Source organism: Terrapene carolina, unplaced genomic scaffold, assembly GCF_002925995.2.
Source record: "Terrapene carolina triunguis isolate 2854851 unplaced genomic scaffold, T_m_triunguis-2.0 Scaffold132, whole genome shotgun sequence".
NCBI classification, from domain to species: Eukaryota; Metazoa; Chordata; order Testudines; family Emydidae; genus Terrapene; species Terrapene triunguis.
The window spans coordinates 8,793,913-8,819,100 of record NW_020664483.1 but is presented as its reverse complement, the minus strand read 5'-3'; the positions used below and the strand labels follow the sequence as shown (position 1 = coordinate 8,819,100).

General features: G+C 42.0%; 1 protein-coding gene across 1 annotated transcript; it reads right to left on the bottom strand.

Moving 5' to 3' along the window:
• Positions 1 to 577: 577 nt before the first annotated feature.
• Positions 578 to 24,438, bottom strand: ANKEF1 (ankyrin repeat and EF-hand domain containing 1). The gene is made up of 9 exons (XM_024218345.2): positions 24,093 to 24,438; positions 23,234 to 23,433; positions 19,824 to 19,973; positions 17,122 to 17,245; positions 15,372 to 16,191; positions 7,590 to 7,816; positions 5,782 to 5,972; positions 2,939 to 3,073; positions 578 to 730 (listed from the first exon to the last, which is right to left on the bottom strand). The coding sequence occupies exons 1-9, from the start codon at positions 24,436 to 24,438 to the stop codon at positions 578 to 580; spliced, it is 2,346 nt and encodes a 781-aa protein (XP_024074113.2).
• Positions 24,439 to 25,188: the final 750 nt, after the last annotated feature.

The window sequence follows — 25,188 nt, the reverse complement described above, 5'->3', positions numbered from 1 at the left end:
AATTAATACCAGAACTACTCATTACTCGTCTATTTTCAAATTTTAACTCATAGGAACGATGCCATCTACCTCTCTGGCGGATGAGGCTTTCCTCCTGACTGTCCCGTAGCACTGGCTAAGAGCATCCCAATAGAGGACTTATCCTGCTTGCAATTTACCCTGTTCTTTTTTTAAAAAAATATCCTAATAAGAGAAGGATAAATAAAAACCTACTTGCCCTTAGATGAGTCTCGCCCTGTGTCCAAGAATATGGCAGCATAAAGCTGTAGCCAACGGTGCCTATGTTTATAAGTTAAAAAGGATGCATCGTTTTATGGAACTAGAGTCTGCATACACTGGTCAATCAGGGCCTTCACCTTTGAGGATTCTAGAATCTTGGTGCAGCTCAGCCTCTTATAAGATTAAGCCCTTAACTACAGGGAAACTACATAATTGTACAAAGAAAAAAAAAGTTTTGCTACAATTTTATCATAATTGGGGGGCATTAAATAAGGGTAACATGATTCTGTCTTCAAAAAAGGAGCCTCTGCTTTTAAGCTCTTTCTGAACTTTGATGCAAAGAACGGCATGAATTAATTTAAGACGCCATTTCTAACGCACGGGCTTTTCCCATGAAATTCTTCTTAAATGGCATCATGAAGTCTTCAAAGTCCACCTCATAAGTAAAGCGCTCACGATGCAATTCCCGCTTTCTTATTAGACTGGCTGTTGTCGCTTCCGGGCTCCAAGTCTGGAAAACAAAGGTAAATAGAATTGTAATAATTAAGTGCTAGTATGTTCTAATGAACTAATAATGCTTATGCAATTGTCTTAACATTTTTGATATAGTTTTTTTTAAAAATTAGAGTCAATATCAGACAGACAAACTATTGGTTATTTAGTTGAATATTTGCTTTATCAGCTGGAAGATCTGTGATTTGAATCCCGAAATTCACCATGATATTACATTACTTCCGGCCAATTAAGGGTGGAATTTTTAAAAGCACCTAAGGAAGTTAGACACCTAAGTTTCATTGACTCCCAATGGGAACTGGAAACCTAATTCACTTATAAGCTTTGGAAAATCCTACCCTGTGTCGCTTAGATACTTTTAAAAACCCCACCCTAAAAATAGTCTCTATAGTTACAAAACCTCTTCCTCATTCAGTAAAATATTCGTGGGCATGGGAGGGCACATCCAGCATTGCTTCCTGCTTCCATTCCTGGCACAACCAAATAGCTTTCCCAGCTGAAAGACGTCATAGTGACAGAGTCCCCCAATGTAATTTCCAAACGTCTTTAATAGCTGCAGGGAAGCATATGCCACAGGCTCTTTACCATTGTCGCTTCGCAATGAATATTTGATATAGAAAAAAATGGGTGTCCAGCACTCCTGCTGAATAGCCAGTGATGGCATCAAAATCTGCAGCTTTGTGTGACAGAGGAGGAGGCCACAGACCTTTATTGCAAATGGAGCACTGTAAGTGAGGACAAATGTTTACAAACATGCTTTGAAAAAGGACTGGGGCCTGACTGCTCTGTCAGTTTGCATGGGCAACTCCCACAGATTTCACCTGCAACTGATAGATTAATAGGGGTCCTGGCGTGTATATTACCTGTTAATTGTTACAGTAACACAGGGACTGCCATTCTGGATCTGAACAGTGACCCATCTAGCCCAGTACCCTGTCACCAACAGTGGCCAGCACCAGCTACTTCAGAGGAAGGTGCAGTCATGGGATAATTTGCCCAAAGGGAAAGTTTCCTCCTAAGCCCCATCAGTTAGAAGTCAACTTATGCCTGAAGCATGAGGGTTTTTACAGCCTTTAAAGGTGTTATTTATTTTTAACATACATTTAATATAGTTACAGTTGTAACTATGGATCCACATTAAATGTCTACTCCCTTTTTGAATCCTGTTACGATGTTGACCTCAGCGATATCATGTGGCAATGAGTTCCACAGGCTAATTGTAATTTCTTTAATTTATGACGGAGAGGAGAATGACTCAGAAAAAAAAATCAGTTGTCTTCAGCAAGGTCTTTTCCTCAAAGATTATTGTTTATAACAGGAAAGTCAAATAAATTAATAACATAACTGACAAGTAAGTAGAAAGACTCCCTAGACAATATGACAGCCCTGCTCTTTTAAAGGTACTCTCCCCTCTGTCTCCAAAGCAGCCATTCTTATAGCCCTTCCCCTTAATAGCTGTAGAAGAGGTGAGGAAAGCTGATCTGGAGTTAACCCCTGGTACACTAGGATCATCCTTACACCCTGATACAACTTCATTGTCAACACTGGAAAGCATCTTTCTCAGAGAGAAACCACCTGAATTTTTACAAGATTATTGCTCTTTGATCAACTGATTTGTAATAAAAATACTGAAGGCTATTAATTTCTAGAATCAGAACAAAATGATTTCTCTTAAGCAGAGCAAGGAAAGTGACACTAGTTATGAAAGCCATGTTTCCAAATCATGCAAACAAAAGTGGTATATTTTTGAGATTTCTGAATATATTGGGCCAGATTCTCTGCTGGTGTTAATGGGTTCAGCTCCACTGAATTGACTTTGGGTACGTCTTCACTACCCGCCGTATCGGCGGGTAGCAATCGATTTATCCGGGATCGATATATCACGTCTCGTTAAGACGCGATATATTGATCCCCGAACGCGCTCACCATCGACTCCGGAACTCCACCAGAGCGAGCGGCGGTAGCGCAGTCGATGGGGGAGCCGCGGCCATCGATCCCACGCCGTCTGGACCCCAGGTAATTCGATCCAAGATACTTCGACTAGCTGAAGTTGCGTATCTTGGATCGATCCCCCCCCCCTAGTGTAGACCAGCCCTTTGACTTCAGTCAAGCTGTAGATATTTACACCAGCAGAGAATACAGGTCTATTGTCATATTCGTTTCAGTATCAAAATGCAGCAGTATGAGGCTCTGCTAATATACTTACTTTTCTGGGTGTGAATGTGATATCAACTTTCTTAGTAGCTCCACTGGTTATTAAAGAATTCAGATGAATAACATTGTCCTTAAGGGATTCTTTCTTTTCTTCAAAAATAGATTTTTCTATGATTGGTGGAGGTGGCTGCAAAAGTTTAAGCACAAGACAAATATGTCACCCTTTCAAACACTGTTCATCCTAGTTGTTGTAGGATATTTTTTTACCAGCCAGCCAGATCAATGTGTGTGTGCATCCACTCTAGAAAGGATTTTTATTATTGAACCATTTTTAAAATAATGTGTAAGCATTTATATTGGAAATAAAAACGAGGGAAGCATTTTAAGAATCTGGCGGGTGGATGCAGTTCTTGGGAATTTACAGATGAAACATTAACATTTGCAAAAGAATCGGTTGACAAGTTTAGAAAGCTTGATGCTTTTTCCATGTATCACAAGTATTAACTAGCAAGCCTGCAAAGAAAAAGCCTGAAGGGCATCTACACCAAGGGGGTTAACCAGAGTTTGACTTCTAGTCTCAGTCACATTCTCCCTAGGCTGTCAAGGGCAGGATTACTGTAAGGAAAGCACTTTTAGTCCCGGAGGGAATAATTGCATTGTGTCTCTAAATAGCGTCCCCTGGGGCTGATTAAGAAGCAGCGCTGATAAACTCAGAAGAAAGTCACGACTGAAAATGCCATAACTATGATGAAGTTGCTAAGGCTGGTGTTAGAATGTGTATTGGGGGAAAAGATCAGGTACTCAAGGCTCTAGCTGGGGTGCAGAGAACACACCAGGGAAAAGAACACTCAGAACAGAGGCAGGGTTTGAAAAATATGACTCAAATAGCTCAACATCTGAAGAGGTGGAATATGTGATAACTGCAGACTCACTACTGGGAAAAAAAGTGGGCTTTATCCAAAGCCCACTTAACTCAACGGAAGTCTTCCTGTAGACTTCAAGGGCTTTGGGTCAGGCCCCATATGCTGGATGTAACAAGGTCTCCTTTTAACATATCACAATCATGATGACAGTAAAGATTATATGAGGGAAAGGGACATTTCTCTACCTTGTATTTAGGTACCAGAGAACACACATTTCCTGGAATATCACACACGAGGCAGGACAGTGGGCTACCCTGCACTCAGATAATTACCCAATCCACAGTTTTAGCTGATGAATGAGTACTACACGAGTTCAAAGCAGCAGGCGAGAGTCATTCAGAAACCACATGTTGCAAAGTACAGACTTTAAACAAAGTAAATACTCTTGGTGAGGGTCAAGTGCTACAATAATACATTTTGATGTCCACAACTAGGATAGCAATTATGTTCCTTGCACGTTTTCAGTGGCCAAATCTATTGACACAGCCCAGGCTACGCAAGCACCAGAGGGTTCTGGGTACTGACTGCGCGGCTTAGCGGAAAGGAAGGCTGAAGTTGTGGGTAAAGGTCTGACTCTGATGATCTGGGTTCTGTTCGTGGCTCTGACACAGACGTCCTGTGTGACCTTTGGAAAGACACCTAACATACTTAGATTGAAAGCTCTTTGGGACAGGGACCGTCTTTTTGTTCGGTGTCTGTACAACACCTCGCATAATGGGGTCCTGGTCCATAATCGGGGCTACTAGGTATACAGTAATACAAATAATAATAAACTCTTCCATCTGCAACGCTCTCCACTCTCATGGTTCATGCTGCCAGGTGCTTGCTCCCTCAGAATTCTTTACCCTGGCCCTGAAGCAAACTGTGGTTATTCCTGTTCTAGTTTGAAGATTAGGCAGAATGCTTCCCACAGCTCCTGCTGGGCCCGAGGGGTTGCACTAAAGAGCTGCAGCTAAACACTGACAATCAAGCTCTTCTTCTGTAACGTTCTCCAGATCGGTGACGTCCAGACTACCCCTCAATCACTACGTCCGCTTGGTATAAACCTCCAGCACACACTCTCAGGGTATCATCCCTCTCACCACAGGTCAGCTCAGAAGCATGCAGACTTTACGAAGAACTAAATTCCAACCCAATCCAGCCTGCACCACCACTAAGATTACATGTTGGAAAGTCTGATCTTTAATATCCTTATCTCATGCTCAATCTCCCGGGATAGTAAATAAGGGTATTGCAAAACTTTTTTTAAAAATGGAGTCATGTTGGCAAAAAGTGTCTTACATGACGCCAGGAGGTAGCGGGTGTGACAGCAGTACCTGGCGGGGCACTAGTAACCGTGAGGAGAGCGCTGCTAAACAGGGGTTCAGGGACCAGAGAAACAGAAAAGCTCAAGTTACTGTGGAGCTGAAATGCTCCTTATACCATTTGTCTGGGGGCATGCCACACGGGCTATTGTTAAGATGAAAATAGCACCTAGAGGCCTATGTGATGGGCAGTGTCCCTGCCCCCAAAGAGTTTACAGTCTAAATAGACAAGACATTTTTCAGAGGGGGAACTGCCCAAGGACATAGAAGGAAGCCTGAGTTAGGAGATCGGGGTTCAATCCCAGATACCCAAAGCCTTAATCCTTTCTCACAGTCTGTAAGTATTTTGTGCAGCATCTTTATAGCTTTTGTCTGGAAAATAAATGAAGAAAATGAGCATTTTAGTAACTGTTGGCAAATCATACAATCATAGAATATCAGGGTTGGGAGGGACCTCAGGAGGTCATGTAGTCCAACCCCCTGCTCAAAGCAGGACCAATTCCCAACTAAATCATCCCAGCCAGGGCTTTGTCAAGCCTGACCTTAAAAACCTCTAAGGAAGGAGATTCCACCACCTCCCTAGGGAACCCATTGCAGTGCTTCACAAATCAAGTCAAGTCAAATCACCTCCTGGGCTGTATTTCATTACCCCATGCTATCTATCATACCTCCTCGTTTGCAGCTGCAGCCTCCCCCCGCGTGGGCTTAGCAGCTGGTTTAGGCTTGCCAGCTTTCTTCCCTTTCTTCCCTTTATCTGCTTTGGTTTCTGGTGGTTTTGGCAAACGGTCCAGTTTTTCTTGAAGCAGGTCAATTAGTCTAAAGTCCGCGTACGCCTTTGCAATGTCCAAAGTGTTTTGGCCTTTTAAAAAAGAAAAACAAAAAGCAAACAAAGTTCATAAGAAGAATCACTGTCAGTAGCTGTCAGTAGCCATAAAAATAAACAGTGGCACTGATCACCATAATTGCATAATGACACTGCAATTCACTGAACTCAATTAGAGATCAAGCCTACTAACCATGAAACACATGAGTTGTGCTCACTCATGCTAGCAGGAAGGCGTACTTTAATAACGTTTATTTTACTGGGAGTAGTTTCTGATGCATGACATCTATTGGACTGCAGACTGAAGTTAATGAGACTCTCCCACTACATCACGTGAAAACCAAGTAAACTAGCAGAGCTCCACTAGATCCCTCTCTCTACTGCTGCTAGAAGGTAATAACCTCTGTAGAAATTCAGATAATTTTTGTTGTCCCTTTTGCTAACACAGAATAATATCTATCCCACTGCTAAACAGGAAGAAGCACATCAAACAAGTGCCACATACAGAATTAAAAGTAAAAAACACAATGGCCATTACAGGTGGTCACAATTAAAACCTTTACAATTTTGCTTTACATAACTAGCATTCCCTCATTATTGTACTCACTAATAACCATTTGCAAACCATGGAGCCACTACAGTCCTAGCAGAGTTGTTTTCAATTACACTCTATTTCACTGCAAAAAATGTTGTTAACCTAGAGTTAAGCTTGAATCTTCACATAAATAATAAATTTAAAAACAAAAAATTCTTGAGACTCACTTTTTTCAAAAAGCACAAAACGACAGAAATCCTGAACAGAAAGTATCATAATGCCACTATATAAATCCATGGTATGCCCACACCTTGAATACTGCGTGCAGTTCTGGTTACCTCATCTCCAAAAAGGTACATTAGAATTAGAAAAGGTGCAGAGAAGGACCACGAAAATGATTAGGGGCATGGAACATTTTCCATACAAGGAGAGATTAAAGAAACTGGGACTGTTCAGTTTAGAAAAGAGATGACTAAGTGATATGATAGAGGTCTATAAAAATCACAATTAGTCTGGAGAAAGTGAATAGGGAAGTGCTATTTACCCCTTCACGTAACAGAAGAATGAAATTCACCCAACGACATTAACAGGCAGCAGGTTTAAAACAAATGCACGCACAAGACAGTCAACCTATGGTACTCGTTGCCAGGAGATGTTGTGAAGGCCAAAAGTATAGTGGGGTTCAAAAAATACTTAGAGAAGTTCATGGAGGATAGATCCAGCAAGATGGTCAGGGACAGAACCCCATGCTCCGGCATCTGGCATTGGCCATTATCAGAGACAGGATACAGGGCTAGATGGACAACTGGTCTGATCCAGTATGGTCGTTCTTAATGTTCTTAAAATGTGGGTTCCACGTAGTAAAAACTAAAACCCTAACCACTGGAAAATAGGAACATGCCTGCTAAATTTACTAAGACAACTTTAACTCTATCCCCAGAGCACCATGCTGACAACAACCAGAAATGTAGTAGATCCTCAAAGAACATACCACTTCATTTTATTTCTTTTACAATATGGTCCACCGTCTCAACAAAGCTTATGTGTAACTGAGAAAACCTCCAAACCTTCTACTGCCTTTTTAATCGAAAGTGACCACAAAAATTGTGGATATTTACCTTTTCTGTTTTCCATCTGGACTTTTGCACCGGAATCAATTAAATATTGCACTGAGTCCAGTCTACAGCTCTCAATAGCTCTCATCAGTGGGGTGGCACTGTTGATTGTAACTGCATCTATTGCTGCTCCAGACTTCACAAGCAGTTCAGCAATGTCCTGTTGACCTGCATGGCAGGCATGGTGCAGAGGAGTCCACTTGAAATTGTCAGTTGCATTTACATCAGCCCTGTAAATAAATAAAACGTAAGAACATATGAATGGCCATACTGAGTCAGACCAATGGTCCATCTAGCCCAGTGTCCTGTCTTCTGACAGTGGCTGGTACCAGATACTTCAGAGCATGGGTTCTCAAACTGGGGGTCGGGACCCCTCAGGGGGTCATGAGGTTATTACATGGGGGGTCAAAAGATTTCAGCCTCCACCCCAAGCCCCACTTTGCCTCCAGCATTTATAAAGGTGTCAAATATATTTTAAAAGTGTTTTTTGTTTATAAGAGGGTTCGCACTCAGATGCTTGCTATGTGAAAGGGGTCACCAGTACAAAAGTTTGAGAACCACTGCTTCAGAGGGAATGAACAGAATAGGGCAATTATCGAGTGATCCATCCCCTGTCATCTAATCCCAGATTCAAACCATTTCACCTCTAGGGACACCCAGAGCATGGGGTTACGTCCCTGACCATCTTGGCTAATAGCCATTGATGGATCTGTCCTCCGTGAACTTCTCTAATAAAGAGGGACTGTGTACATATAAAGATGAATACAACTGCTGTATCTAGATTGATTGTTTCACAATTCCAGGTCCAGTAAACATTAAATGCATGACGTTACTTTTTAAACATAAAAAGCCTTTTCGTGGGTTTTCAACTCACTGTCATACAGCTTTGAAATATTTTAAAATACCTGATGTGGCTTATCGTGGAACTAAATGAATTTGAGCAGTTTGTATGGCTGATGACCACTTAACTAACCAAGAGCAACAAAAATGATTAAAGGTCCAGAAATCATGACCTATGAGGGAAGATTGAAAGAAATTGGGTTTGTTTAGGCTGGAGAAGAGAAGACTAAGAGGGGACATGATAACAGTTTTCAAGTACATAAAAGGTTGCTACAAGGAGGAGGGAGAAAAATTGTTCTTCTTAACCTTTGAGGATAGGACAAGAAGCAATGGGCTTAGATTGCAGCAAAGGAGGTTTAGGTTGGACACTAGGAAAAGCATCCTAACTGTCAGGGTGGTTAAGCATTGGAAAAAATTGCCTAGGGAGGTGGTGGAATCTCCATCATTGGAGATTTTTAAGAGCAGATTAGACGAACATGTGTCAGGGATGGTCTAGATAATACTTAGCCCTGCCATAAGCGTAGGGGATTGGATTAGATGACCTCTCGAGCTCCCTTCCAGTCCTATGATTCCCATTTTGGAACAGCTGTACGGTGCCTACTCACATTACTGCGAGAATGCTTCCATAAGGAGGGGAACAATAGGGTTGTCAATGATTCATGTCACTAATCAAACATGTCGCTTTTATAGTGCTGCTACCACTGTCCTTTGGCTTCCATTTGGACCACCTGGACCACCATTTCTAACCCTTATGGCTGTGTTTTACATTCTTTAACAAAACCTCAGCACTCTTAGATTCTTTTTACCAGAACAATTCCGGTTGATTGTCACTTGAAAATCTGCCCTGAGTTAAGGGACTGCCTGGTGCTTTGCTGCTTCAGAAGCAATGATCCAGGGGACAGGAATCTGCCACTGAGCTAGACTAAGAGTTTATTTTTCTCATGTGAGTTGACTCAGCTGTGTTGGCTCATTACGGGAGGCAGAGCCACAGCCTCTTCCTGTCCCTCAGGGGCCTGCCTCCCTGTACAGGAAGGGGCGTAGTAGCCCTACAAAGAAAGGCTGCTTTCTCCACAGCATCCAGGATAGTGAGTAGGCACTTCACACTCCTGTACGGGCATACAGGGCAAGCAGTGATCTTGCCCCTAATGGAAGAGGAAGAGGAGATGAGATCGGCACTTGCAGTGGGGGTGGGATTCCCAGCTTGAGGAGACATACCCGTGCTAGCTCTGATCAAGCGAGCACGTTAAAAAAACAGAATGTAGGCATGGCAGCATGACTGGCAGGAAGGGCTGGCCACCCCAAGTACATACCCAGCTGAGACCATAGGTATGTACTTGGGACAGCTAGCCCCTCCCACCGCTTGCGCTGCCATGGTGACACACTATTTTTAAGCACACTCGCTAGCGTACGTCTCTGCAAGCTGGAAATCACACCCCCAGCTCCAAGTGTAGACGTACCTGGAGAGGTAGAACGGGAGCTTGAGCTGTGGGTAGGAGAAGTAAGAAATGTGTGAGGGGAGGAGGGAGGGAGGGAGTATGGGTTAAACACAGATCTTACTTCCACTGAAGCCCAGGGTAAAATTTCCATTCAATTCCAAAAGGAGCTGGATCAGGGCCTAAACTGAAGCAGGTCTAAGGGCAATTCTTCACAGCACAGTTAGCTCACGTGATCATTCAAAGGTTACTCTTTCCTCATCTCCCATCCACTCACAAAAATCTCTTGGTCAAGTTAAATGGTGCTTTAAACCCTAGGATGCAGTGACTTACAGTAACTCATCACCCGATAATCCAATCACACTGTGTAAGTGCAGTGTTGTTTTGCAGTGTGGTTGCGCTCACTGGGGACTGGTTAGCTCTAGTACAGTAACTTGAGCTAACTGATGCAGTGAAGACAAGCCCCAAGGGACAGGCCACAATAGATGTGAGGCAGAAACCCTTCCAGGTACTATCTCTAAATTCCAGTTACATCATGTATTTCAGTTCCCCTCCTAGTTTAACATTTTCATCTGTTGAATATTCTTCCACAGCCCAAAGAATTACAGCCTATGGACTCCAAATAGGGATGACAGTGAAGGGAGACATGAAAGAGAAGCTCATCAGATCATTTCCTTTGATTTTCTTTAGATTTTTCTCAACCGTTTTTTTTTAAAGTCAGTGCACTCGATTTTATTTTGAACTAGTTACATCCTAAAAGGGATGTGGCCAAGTAGTTTACTACCTAGATTTCACAGTACTTTAACGGATGCGTATTCTAGAATCAAATAATACTCATGTTTGCTTTTAACACTAAACAGACTCTCTCTGATTATTGCCAGACCTATGGCATAAATCAGTGTAGCTCCACTGAAACTAGAGTATCTATGCTGATTTATACAAGCTGATGATCCAACACTGCATGCCTCTACAGCTTTAGGTTAGAAAATTACAGTATTTCTTTAATTATTCAGAGCTAGAAAGAATCAAGATTGATATTAAAAACTTCACACTGGTGTAATCGGGGGGGTGTTTTCAGTATTGTTTATCCAGTTTATCCTACACAGCAGTTCAGCAATGATGCCATGACAGAAGTGAAATGTGCAACTTGAGAGAAAGCAGAAGAGTTAGGCCAGCAGCAAGAATATAAATATTTTATTTTACTACAGAACAGAAATAATCAACGTTGCTGCAATATTGTTGACATAGCTGCTTCATAAAATGTGACCTGAATAGCGATTCTGATTATGCCTCTACACTTTCTACGTCTTATATTCAGACTTTTCCCTCCTTCTTCCATATTCCCTTCTGGTTAATTTCATTTTTTTAATATTTCCCATTCATATTTTTTGCATTTGCTTTTTATTTTACTCACTCTTAATTTTTTTTTTTTTTACTTTTTGGAAATGAAAATGTACATGCAAAGAACTGAATTAACAGAAATGCAGTGGTCTGAAGGACTGTCTCCAGTCCAAGGCAATTAGATCCAGGGATGTAGACACCTGTGTGCAAGCCGAAGTTAATGAGGCCCTGCATGCGTGCAGGGGTCCATCCATGCAGGACTGGGACCCAGTTGATAGTGGTACACCTCCCTCAGGTGGAGCTCAGAACAGGAGGGGCTCCATCAGCCACTTCTCCTGGCTTCTCACTTCACCTATGTTCCTTCGCAGTTATCAAAGGGGAGAAAGATGCTCCCTTCTGTTTTCAAACAAGCCACAAGCTCCTCCCACAATCCTCCCCAAGGCTGCTGCCTCTGAGAAGCCCCACTGTGTGGGTTTACAAGGAGTAAAAGACCTTTGAGGGATTCTTCCCCAAAACCCCCTCACACACACACACACACACACACGCCCCAGCTCCATCAGCTTCATTGTATCTGGGACTGTCCCATAGAGGTACAATGTAGAAACTACTGAACTGAAGCATCCATTAGAACATTAATCCAGGAGCCAATACCAGATGCTTCACAGGAAGATGCAAGAAACCCCGCCGTTATAAGATGTTTCAGGATAAGTTTCTTCCTAACCCGCTCTGGCCAAAAGGTGACTTTATGCCAGGGGTAGGCAACCTGTGGCACGCGTGCCGAAGGCGGCACGCGAGCTGATTTTCAGTGGCACTCATACTGCCCAGGTCCTGGCCACCAGTCTGGGGGCTGTACATTTTAATTTAATTTTAAACGAAGCTTCTTAAACATTTTAAAAACCTTATTTACTTTACATACAACAATAGTTTAGTTATATATTATAGACTTACAGAAAGAGACCTTCTAAAAACATTCAAATGTATTACTGGCACGCGAAACCTTAAATTAGAGTGAATAAATGAAGACTCGGTACATCACTTCTGAAAGGTTGCCAACCCCTGCTTTATGCCCTGAAACACAAGGGTTTGCATTCCATCCACACGTCTTTTAAATTCTTTACTAATGTAGTCCTAGATGGTCTTGTAATCTATATAAATGTCTAATCTTTTTTAAAATCCCGCTGAAATCTTGCTCTCAGTGACATCTTGGCAATAAGTTCCACAGGCTAATCGAGTGTTATTTGTTTACCAGGTTTAAATTTGCTGGCTTTCAGTGTCATTGGATAACACTTGATCTGGTGTAAGAAAGTGGGGGAGGGGAAGTGCTCAATCATCTCCATACCATTCATATCATTTCCTATTCATCTCCTTTCTGGAGTCAATGAGCCACAAGCCTTCCAGTCTCTCTTCATATGCAATATTTTCCATGCCTGCAATTATTCTCCCCATCTGTTCACTGAACCCTCTCTGCTGCTATTTTATCCTTTTAGGGACAAGCTGATCAGATCTGAACAGAGTATTCCAGGGGAGGGCATAACGTTGATTTACACAGGACTTGTATGTTAGCACAGTCTCTTGCTGTATTTTTTTTAATCAAACCGATTTATAAACCTGCTCCAGCAAAACGGTGCAAATAAACCACAGCACGCACTGCCAATTTATGTTCAAACTGCACCATTTTCTAGAACCTTAGATGAACATACAGAACACTTTGTATTCCACTCTATATGGTTTGTTGAAAGACCATGTTATAAAAAGGAGCCCAGTTAGATTCCCATAGCAATATTTTCACCATGTACTGAAATTCTCTCTTGCCGAAAGGTGCAAAGCTGACATTTACTATGGCACTTTACCTCTGAATTTCCTGTTTTTGTCTGCTTAAAATCCCAAAATTAACATTGCTTTACCATGTTACAAGGTCCAAATGTTAAAGATAAGGGGCAAAACTTATCCTAGCTGTAACTCCACTGAACTCAATGGAGGTTTGATGAAGTCAGTCAAGATTAATTGGCCCAATGAGCATAACCACTAGACCCCAAGAATGCACAGGCTTAAACATGTACGTAACTTTACAAATGTCCCACTAATGTTAGTGGAAGTGCTGAAATGCATTAAGTTGCATGAATTTAAGCCTCTTCAGGATTGGGGCCTGTAGGCAAAAGAGGCCTTACTGGAGCCCTACACACAACTAACAGTAAGAACCAAAGGCTGTGAACCAGAGGAAGCCTGGCCCTGGCAAAATTTCAATGTACCAGGTATTAGCTAACACCAAGGCCTGGTCCCCACTAAGCCCCCACTTCGGACTAAGGTACGCAAATTCAGCTACGTTTATAACGTAGCTGAATTCGAAGTACCTTAGTCCGAACTTACCGCGGGTCCAGACGCTGCAGGAAGGCTCCCCCGTCGATGCCGCGTACTCCTCTCGCCGAGCTGGAGTACCGGCGTCGACGGCGAGCGCTTCCGGGATCGATCCCAGAACATCGATTGCCTGCCGCCGGACCCTCCGGTAAGTGTAGACGTACCCCAAGTAAGCACATTCCAGGCTTGAGAGGATGGTACAGGAACACCCAGAGTTCTCAAGTAATTGCGTGAACACATTCCCAGGAGATGGTTCAGGGACAGACAGAGACCTCGTAAGATATTGAGGGAATGACAGGATAATGGATGAGGATGTTTTGTTAGAACTACCAGGTGCAAGATACGAGAAAAGAATGAAAAGCATATGGAATGTAATACGTAACTTCTTTATATCAATGTATAAAAGGAGAAGACACAGGAGGGGCATCTTTGTGCTGGCCTAGGGGACCGGATCCTAGCATCCTGATTGAGCTGGTACCATTGTCACAGGCATACATATAGTGGTGTACCTGTAGCTCCTATGGGGCACTGGAACTGTGCTTTGTCGACAACGAACCTGGCTGAGCGCCTTCAACACTGAACTGAGTCCATGGTCTTTATGAACAACATCGAGGTCTGCTGAATCAGAAAGCTGCTGGTGAAGCTGACAGATACAGGAGTACGTGCCAGCCTCAGCAAGGCTTCACTAACAACAGAGCCTAAGATTGTAAATAACTTAGGGTGACCAGATGTCCCAATTTTATAGGGACATTCCCGATCTTGGGGTCTTTGCCATCTGGTCACCCTAAAGTAACTGCTCACCCTTGGAAATGGGAATTGCTACATGTAGAGAGTAATGCTAATGTAAATGTCATTGTCTTTAAAATTAAAAAAAATAAAGGTTTTTTAAAAACCCATCACACTTGTGTGTAGCGATTTTTGCATATAACATAACATACTGCTCTTTTGTTCTCCTCTTTGAACAGACACCCTGTCGTGCTCTGGTATAGCCCTACAGTCATTCAGATAAATGCCTAAGGGAACATCTTCCAAATTACTTTAATGAATCGTTAACTATCATTCAAAATAAAAATCCTACCTTTTATTATTAAGATTTCCCTAGTGTGTCTGCTGACTACAATCTGCTGCAGAACTTTTAAAGTGGTGAATATATTAGATAGCAGTGTCTGACTATAGCCTTAAGCTTGATCTATTCAGCACATGTGTCAGCCTGCTGTGGCTGTAGAATAGAAGTAATGCTTTTATGCACCAGTCTCATTCACACCTTTGCCTCTAAAGGCAGTGGGAATCAGGAGATCCCAACTCTGCCACAGACTGCTTGTGTGACCTTGGGCCAGTCACTTAGGCCAACATTTTCAAAAAGCATCCACTAATTTTGAAAGCCTCCACTTTTGGAATGCCCAATTTGGGACACGCCAAGGCTGATTTTCAGAGGTGCTGAGCACCTGCAGATCCAATTGACTTCAACTGGATATGTAGGTACCTGGCACTTCTGAAAGACCAAAAGCTCAGACCCCCTAAATTAGCAAACACTCTGAAAATGTTGGCTTTAGCCAACTTTGAAGATCACCTTTAAGTGCTTCTGTTTCCCCATCTTCAAAACCAAGGATCATAACAACAATACCCTACCTCATGGGCGTTATGAAGCTTAATTCATTACTGCTTGCAATGCTTTGATTGTACAGTGATAAACACTATGCAATTCTTAAGAATAAAGTTAAACACAAAAGAAAAAAAACTTGGAGATATTTAAGTGACTATCAAATATATACACTGTGCAAAAACAACAAAAACAACCCTCCCCACAAAAACTTACCCCTTCTCTAGAAGATATTTCACAGCATCCATGTTTCCACTTCCACATGCAGCCATCAAAGGAGTTTTATAATATACATCTCTAATGTCCACTGGTACCCCCTCTTCAAATGCTTTTTTCAGTGACACAATGTCTCCTGCTTTAGTAAGATAGTTAATCTTGGTGTAAGTCTTCTCTGGCTCATCAATGTACCACACAGAGTCATCCTGCAAAGGATGTTCAGGGGGGTGATCCCGATTAAAGCGGTTACCATCGGTCACATTCTGATAGGTCTCAATCATGTACAAAGGGGGCCCGCCGTCTATTCGGCGTGGGTACAAGCTCTCTGGAATGACGCAGATGGGCACGGGGATGGAGAACTTGCCTTTCTTGGCTTTTCCTTTCTTCCCTTTCTTCTTTTTGGGTCCAAAAGACGAAATAAGATAGGCTTTTTGCAAGTATTTGGAACCTTTAAAGAACTCTTCAATGTTAACCCCCCCAGCACGAGACTTATCATGTGCCTGAGCAACGGTTTGTATTAGTTCAGCATCCACAAAATCACACTTCTCCTGAATAATTGATGCAAAATCATCTTTGCTTATTGTTCCATCACCTCTGTCCACCACCTCAAATGCCTCACGAAGGGCTGTCTGGTGTTCTAAGGACCAATCGTGCAACTTCATCGCCCAGCGTGGATTGTCTTCCTTCGGTCCAGGTTTGGAGATTTTAGCATGGAGTCGTTCAATTTTGCGCAGCTCCTTTGATGCTGCTTTAAAACCACCTTCTTTGGCAGTCATTCTTGGGGTCTTTGTTAGTAGGTTCTTCCATTTAGGATCACAGCCTAAACATACAGAAATCGTTTTACTGAAAAAACAAGATGGTGTATAAAACTAGCTGAGTCTTAATTCAGATTTGCTGCAAACTGCTGCAGATAATTATTAACCGGGTCTATAATTTTATACTGTCTGGGATCTACACAGAACTATTAAATTGCACTTTTTAACTAGGGAGTGGGATAGTTATTAAACACAAATACACAAAAACTACACTGAAAGCATTAAAGATTTTACTTAAACCAATAAAAGAAGCCATGAAGAGCAAAGCTAAGGTTGAAATACTATTTTTAACTCACCATTCTGTACCCAAGAATTGAAGTTTGGCTATGTGTGGTGCCATTACTTAAAATGTTTGGACCTCATGAACAGAGCATGAACAGATTTTGCAGGTTCATGTGGAAAAGGTGAAATTCCAGGTGTGTCACTGACTTTGATTTTAGTCAGTGTGACCACAGCTTCTTTGAGGCCAGATCCAATGCACATGGAGATGAAGGGGAGTCATTCCGTTAATTTCAATAGGCTCTGGATCAGTCCCTTTAAGTGATACAATGATTATTTTCCTATGAAATGTAAAAGTTTCAAAAGCAGCGGTGGACACTCACTTCTGAAAGAATTAAACCCATCCCAATGCTAATGGAATATCGTTCCCACCTGTGTATGCCTAAATACTTAGCCCAGCGTAGTTTTAAATGACTCAAATCTATTGAGCGTCCACTGCCTCCCTTGAGAATTATTCTACAGGCTCACAGCCACACAGTTAGGAAAATTTTCCTGACAATCTGTATTTGTCAGTGGATTAAATGCTCATTACAAGTGCAACTGTGACAGTTCTGGAAAGTCAAATCCTCCATTTATAGAGACGTGAAATCCTGTATTTAGCACAGAAGACAAGCAAAGATTTGGATGATCTATGTAAATACACATTTTTTGTTTACCTCTTTGCCCTATAAATTTGCAGCAATCCGCAAAACCCCCAGCAGCAGCGTAATGAAGTGGCGTGTTCCCATTCATAGCAATGAGCCCCACATCTCCATTATAAGCTGAAATAATTCTTAGGATCTAGAAAAGCAAAGTCAATGCCATTAAAAACCCTGCACTAAAATGACTGGGATTTGTTGGTTTTTAACAAAAAAATTTTAATAATTAAAATTAGGGCTGTCAATTAATCACAGTTAGAGTGACCAGATGTCCCGACTTTATAGGGACAGTCCTGATATTTGGGGCCTTTTCTTAGGCCACGTCTACACTACCCGCCGGATCGGCGGGTAGTAATCAATCTATTGGGGATCGATTTATCGCGTCTCTTCTAGACGTGATAAATCGATCCCCGAATTGACGCCCGTACTCCACCTCGGCAGGAGGAGTAAGCGGAGTCGACGGGGGAGCCGCGGCAGTCGATTTGCTGCAGTGAGGACGGCCAGGTAAGTCGAACTAAGATACTTCGACTTCAGCTAAGCGAATAGAGTAGCTGAAGTTGCATATCTTAGATCGATTCCCCCCCCCCCAGAGTAGACCAGCCCTTATATAGAGGCCTATTACCCCCCACACCCATTGTCCCGATTTTTCACACTTGCTATCAGGTCACCCTAATCACAGTTAACTCAAGCGATTAACTCAAAACAGATTAACTCAATTAAAAATTTAATTGCGATTAATCATAGATTTAATTGCACTGTTACACAATAATAGAATACCAATTTAAATGTATTTATTTTTTGTTTCTCTACATTTTCAAATATATTGATTTCAATTACAATGCAGAATACAAAGTGTACAGTGCTCGCTTTATATTATTTTTTATTACAAGTATTTGCACTGTAAAAAAGATAAAAAATAGTATTTTTCAATTCACCTCATTCAAGTACAGTAGTGCAATCTCTTTATCATGAAAGTGCAATTTACAAATGTAGATTTTTGTTACATAACTCCACTCAAAAACAAAACAATGTAAAACTTTAGAGCAGGGATAGGCAACCTATGGCACGCGTGCCAAAGGCAGCACGTGAGCTGATTTTCAGTGGCACTCACACTGCCCGGGTCCTGGCCACCGGTCCAGGGGGCTCTGCATTTTAATTTAATTTTAAATGACGCTTCTGAAACATTTTAAAAACCTTATTTACTTTACATACAAAATAGTTTAGTTATATGTTATAGACTTATAGAAAGAGACCTTCTAAAAACGTTAAAATGTATTACTGGCACGCGAAACCTTAAATTAGAGTGAATAAATGAAGACTCGGCACACCACTTCTGAAAGGTTGCCGACCCCTGCTTTAGAGCCTACAAGTCAACTCAGTCCTACTTCTTGTTTGTCTCAGTGATTGGCTGAACACGTTTGTTTACATTTACGGGAGATAATGCTGCCCACTTCTTATTTACAGCGTCACCTGAAAGTGAAAACAGGCGTTCGCATGGCACTGTTGCAGCCAACGTTGCAAGGTAGTTACGTGCCTGATATGCTAAACATTCATATGCCCCTTCATGCTTCAACTTGTAGACTGCACGATCTTTTGTTTATCTTTTTTACAGTGCAAATATTTGTAATAAAAAATAATAATATAAAGTGAGCACTTCACACTTTGTATTGTGTTGTAACGGAAATCAATATATTTGAATATGTAGAAACACATCCAAAAATATTTATAATACATTTAAATTGCTATTCTATTATTGTTTAACAGTGCGATTAAAACGGCGATTAATCACAATTAATTTTTGTAATCGTTTGACAGCCCTAATTGAAATACTGTGTAATCCATGCCCACACTGTGCAGCTCTCTGTCCCTCTCCACTGATTAATCTACATATAAAAGTTTATGAGGTTGCTACAGTTATGTGATTCCTTAGCCAGGCAGTAGGAGCTTGTGCTTTTAAATCTAGTGCCCACGTTCAATCCCTATTACCACCAACCCATCCAAGGCTGCTGTGTTTTAAGAAGCAATTACCTGTGATAGCTAGAACAATACTGCTACAGTAAGTGACCTAGATCCAAACAACATGGTACTAATGGGGTGGGCATTGCCTTCAGGCTTCTCTATAGCAGAAATGTAGAGATCTTTGGGGTAGGAATGGGGGAGCGGGGGTAGTTGCTGCTGATCAGTTCCCCCATCTCTGTTGAAATTACAGGGGACAAATCCACAGCTGTCCCGAATAGGGTGACCAGATGTCCCAATTTTATAGGGACAGTCCCGATTTTTGGGTCTTTTTCTTATATAGGATCCTATTACCCCCCATCCCCCGTCCCGATTTTTCACACTTGCTGTCTGGTCACCCTAGTCCCGAACATGCCTTAAAGAGAACAGGGAAGAAAAGAAGCTGCTCCCCCATCACTGGGCATCTACAAGCAACACCCCCTTCGTGAGAGACAGCCAGGACACACAGCCTTGTGAGACCCCTCTGCCCTGGTGGGCCCACCCGCATAAGACATAAGTAGGAACATGCATTTATAGGTACCTCACAGAAAACGGCTGCAGATTTATAAGAGAAATACCATAATTTCTAAATTCCCTTCGATGGTTTAATAGAAGCCATTCATGAATACTGATTTCTCTGCTTAATCAGCAAAGCTGCTTGGCTTGGAGGAAAAAAACAGGCTGGGTAGCTTTGAAGTTAAGTTTCAGTACTATCAACAAGATACCTCAAAAAAGCCTCCTTTGGCAGCAAAATGTGCAGCATTGTGTCTTTCGTTGTCAAAGATGTTAACATCTCCTCCTCTTTCAAGTATGCCACGCACCATCTCTATTACGCCTTCCCTTGCCACTTCCATTAAGGCAGTGCGACCAGTAGCCTGCAAATTAAACAGCTTTTTAGGTTCGTTTTCGTGTTAGACAGCCCAAGCCAGTGTCACAAGGGGATAGCAGAACCGAAGGCCTCCTTTATGCATCATAAAGAAGCAAAGAAGGGTGGGTGCAAGCCCAATAATTTCAAAAGTCTTCTGCAGGTCACCTTTAAGAACCTAATCTTACAGTCTTTAAAACACGTGAGCAGTCCCACTGTCTTCTCTTGAGTAAAAGCTATAGGATCAAGCCACATAAGCCCAATCCTACAAGTAACTACACAAGTAGTTTTACTCAAGTGAGTAGTCCCTATGAAGTCAATGTGCCTACTCACGTGAGGAAAATTACGCAGAGGCATGTTTGTAGGATCAGCCCCTAGATATTCAGAAAAGCTCAGCTCAGCCATTTGGGTACTTCAACGAAGTGCTCCTCACCCAGCAACTGACATTGTTCTCACACACTCAAAGGGCTTGTTGGATCTTGCTTAGGAGTTCCACAACTGTGGATACAAACTTAAAACAGAGTACCATTGTTTTTCCATGTCACAGATGACCTAGAGAGGGACACGGGACCATAGGCTCCTTTAGTCCAGTGGTTCTCAACCAGGGGTATGTGTACCCCTGGGGGTACGCAAAGGTCTTCCAGGGGATACATCAACTCAGCTAGACATTTGCTTAGTTTTAGAACAGGCTACATAAAAAGCACTAGCGAAGTCAGTACAAACTACAATTTCATACAGACAATGGCTTGTTTATACTGCTCTATAGACTACAGACTGAAATGGAAGTACAATATTTATATTCCAATTGATTTGTTTTATAATTATATGGTAAAAATGAGAAAGTCAGCAATTTTTCAGTAATAGTAAGCTATGCCATTTGTATTTTTATGTCTGATTTTGTAAGCAAGCAGTTTTTAAGTGAGGTGGAACTTGGGGGTATGCAAGACAAATCCGACTCCTGGAAGGGGGACAGTAATCTGAAAAGATTGAGAATAACTGTTCTAGCCAATACCAAGAACTTTTTGCAAAATGTGCCTGAAAACCACTTGTGCTAGATGTGTCCATGTGGTAAGATGGATGTGCAAGGGAAGACTGATTCAGTGCACCAGTTCTGTCAAGGAGGAGGTGGTTTATTAGAAGATGGCAGGGTTTTGGGAATTCCACCAGTATTCTTATATTCCCAAGCAAAACTAGCATATGCTAGTACAAACATCAAATTTATGCATGACATTTGTACACATTTTGTTACAACAGAATATACACTCTTAGGAATGTCTAGCTTTAGGTGACCCAGAGACCTTTCCTTATGCATAGCATATCTTCTTAGATAGTCAGTGACACACGCTCTGCCCCTTACTTGCTACGGCAGACCCACGTGTTGGAGTGTGGCTTTATGCTGGAATTCCAGTAAGATAACCACAGGATAGGGCTGTACATGACGGGTTTATTGATGCATAGGGCTATGCACTAATCCAAGTGTGTACTGCAGAATTACTTGGATCGCTACCTTTCTGCATAGCTGCCTGCGCATTTTGTCTCTTTCAAATGTGTTTATGTGAAAGGGAAATATAGTCTAGAATTATCAAGACATTGTGCTGTTGTTCTTTACACCCCAGAGGCGGGCACATTTCAGTGGAGTCATATTTTATATATATATATATATATATATAGTGAAGCACTCTAATATAAGAGATGCTCCAGTCAGGTAAAGTATTATTAGCTGACCAGAGGTGGAGGAAATAGAATCTCCTTCCCCTGGGCATCACCCTGGACATGCAAGCCAGGCAGTGCGACTCTCTTCCTTTGAAAATTATTCTGTACAAGCTGGGGCCAGACGGCGAGTCACAGTGAATAGGAAACTATTTGTCCTAGGGAGTGGTAAAGATACTGACTGAGCAGAAAATAATTCCCTATGGCTAAGCTCCGGTATTAAAATGTTCCTCATTGCCTATCACTGTTAGGAGGAGGTGCCAGGGATTCTTTTGTCTTATTAAAAAAAATCATTAAATTTTGCACTGCTTTTTGACCCAATAAAAACAAGCCAATTAACTCAATAGTTAATAAGTAAAGAAATTTGATTGTTCATCCATTATTCTGGTCTATTTCAAAGGGTATATTTGGAAGTAGCTGCTGTATTGCTGGCAAGTGGCTGTAGTGATTATGCTTGTGCAAATTCCAGGCAGGCTGAATGTGTCTTGTGGGGCTCAGAGAGTTTACTGTGGAGAAATGCTATTAAGATTTTTTTTGGGGGGGGGGGGGGGAGAAGAGAGGCATAGCCAGCAGGTCCCTGTTCCAGCTTCAATCCACCAGCTGGTACTAAGGGAGAGCAGGGCAATATCCCTAAGCCATTCCCTATGGAGTGTCTTGCACCATTTGTGGTACTAGCACTCTCCTTTCTTTGCACGCTGGAGCTCATATCACCCACAAACAGTAAAGCCATTCCAATTGGAGGCCCCCACACTTTAATAAAGAGGGGCAGCTGGAAGGGCACTCTCTGTGAGTGGCTTTGGCACTCACTTCCCCGTCTTGGGCTGAAATAGCCTGAGTCTCTTGACCTTTAATGCATGGTCATCTTGGGAGACAAAAATGCGGTGAGGGACGGTGTTTGTGGGCACATGAGGAATGTCTGGACTGGTTGACTTTAACTAGAGGGATGAGGACAAGCTCCTGGATTTGTGGTTACCTGAAACATATGGAACGTTGAGCACTGGTCTGGCTTTTTTAAAATGTCTCATTGTACTGGATAAACAAATAAATGACCTGGATTATGGCTGCCCCTTGCAAACCTGTGCAGATGGAAAGGAGGGTAAAGGATACGGTTTCTTGTAACATCTCAGTGCCTTGGGTCTCATGCAGGGCCGGCCACATTATGCTTCTAATTTTATTGAATATAATTTCAACATTTAAAACAATAGGCCAGATCCCTCGGCCAGTGTAATGGACACAGCTTCACTGAAGTCAACGGGCGATAGCACTTCACACCATTTGGGGAGATGACCTGGTTGTTTTTATGCATATAAATAATTGGATCACAACCTACCAAAATCCAAAACAGGAGATAAATGATCCAGGTGTGGGACCTCAGTAAAATAAAACAAGAATGATGGAGAGGTGCTATCAGTGGCAGTCATCTGTGCATTGCCCAGAAGTTAACCACCTGATGTGTCTCATTATTATTTCAATTTAAAGATTTATGGTCATATATTGTAGTGGTCTTACAACTGCATTACAATAGTATGTATACGTATTTAATTATAGGAATATTCCTACTAGGTTTATCGCATTGGGGTCTGCTCCTCTTTCCAAAAATTTCAGACATATTTCCTTAATCTCGTGTGCTTGTTCACAGGCTTGTAGGAATACTGGCTTCCCATCAATAGTGCAGTTGTTAACATCTGCGCCGTTTTCTAAAGCAATCTGAACGCAGCGGCAGTGCCGTTTCGTAGGTAAAATACAGTAAAACAAAATGCCTGGAACAAAAAACAAAATGGTTGTTAAGCAACAAACAGTAGGGGGCTGAATCAAATAGTAGGAAAGGCCCTGATTCAGGAATCTGATCTGCACAGACAGACCCCTTGAACCAGTATAGAGACCCATTCATTTCTCAGGCATACGGGTCTGTCCATTTGAATCAGATTACGGGATGAAGACTTTAGAAATGAACACATGAAATGATATTTGGGATTTCAATGGGACCACTTGTGGAGAAAGCAATATTCAATGAGAGTGAGGGTATCAGAATCTGACCCTTAATAGTTAGGCACATATAAAACTAACTATTGGAGAGAGCTACAACCTAAATGTCTGCTCCAGTAAAAATGTCTTCACTTTCAACACCACAAAAGCTCTTAAGAAAAATGGCTTTGTTGGGTTGTATGTGTAGTCAACACCCACCCTGGGTTGAATCTTAGGATGTTCAGTACCAAGCCACAGACCTTTGTTACATGAGCCAAAGAACAGTCCTGCAGCAGAAGACTCTTACCCACTATGTTGACCAGCCACTAGAGGGGGACATAACACACATAGCTAGCACATGATATGCGGTGAGAAAGCAGGATTGCAATTTGTGTTGATTCTGGCTTCAAAGATGCTTTTTCTGTCTAATATGATTAAGCGGGACTCTTTTTACCTTTTCCTTCATTATCAACCATGGTCATGTCTGCCTCGGCCTTCGCTAGTTTATCCAAGGCTAAGTCATGTCCTAGCTCGGCGGCTTTCATTGCAGGAGTGCGTCCCATTCGGTCTTGAACATCTGGATGAGCTCCTTGCTCCAGCAGAAAGTTGCACATGTCTATGTCATTTGCGATGCACGCCAAATGAAGGGCACTATCTCCATCGACAGGCTCTGTGAAATTAATGAGTTCTGGGAATCCAAGTTTGGTCAGCTTCTCGATCTGCCTCTTGTCTTTCTGGCGAACACATTGGAGAACTTTGTAGATCTGCAAATTTTCAAGTCTTTTGTCCGTCAAAGACATCCTTGATCAACTGAAGCTAGTCTTCTTCAAAGGGAATACTTTCTGGGCAAAAAAACACAAAAAAAACAGGTGTGAAGTTATTCTCCTTACAAGCCATAATGGGTTTTGATCCAAATCACATTTACGTCAATTAAAGTTTTTCATTTTGACTTCAGAGGCCACTGAGCAGCCTCATTATTCTTGATTTTATATGTGCATATGCATACAGGTATATATTATATACACACCTCTGTATAGACACACACAGAGACATGCATGCGCACATAACACTTCGAAAATCATTCGAATCGCAGCCACTGGGAGCTGCAGGGGGGTCGTGCCTGCGGATGCTCAATGGAAACAAAATGTCTTGCGGCCCACCAGTGGATTACCCTGATGGGCCACGTGCCGAAGGCTGCTGACCCTTGTACCAACAATAATTTAAGGAATTACCTTTCCAGAGGATGTGGCTTTCTCCAAACTAAATATCACTAGGAATTAGATTATTATTTATTTATATTTGTATTACCGTAGTACTGAGCAGCCCCAGTCACGGACCAGGACCCCATGGTGCTAGGCGCTGTACAAACACGAACAATAAGATATTCCCTGACCCGGAGAGTTTACGATCTAAGTAATAACCTGTTTAGGCAAATACTTGGATTTAAATGTTAAATTCTATTCTGTGTCGGTTCTTATACCATCCTTGTTACCACAGCATCCACGCACCACCTGATAGCATACTAAGCAAAAAGACTAACGTCAGTCATG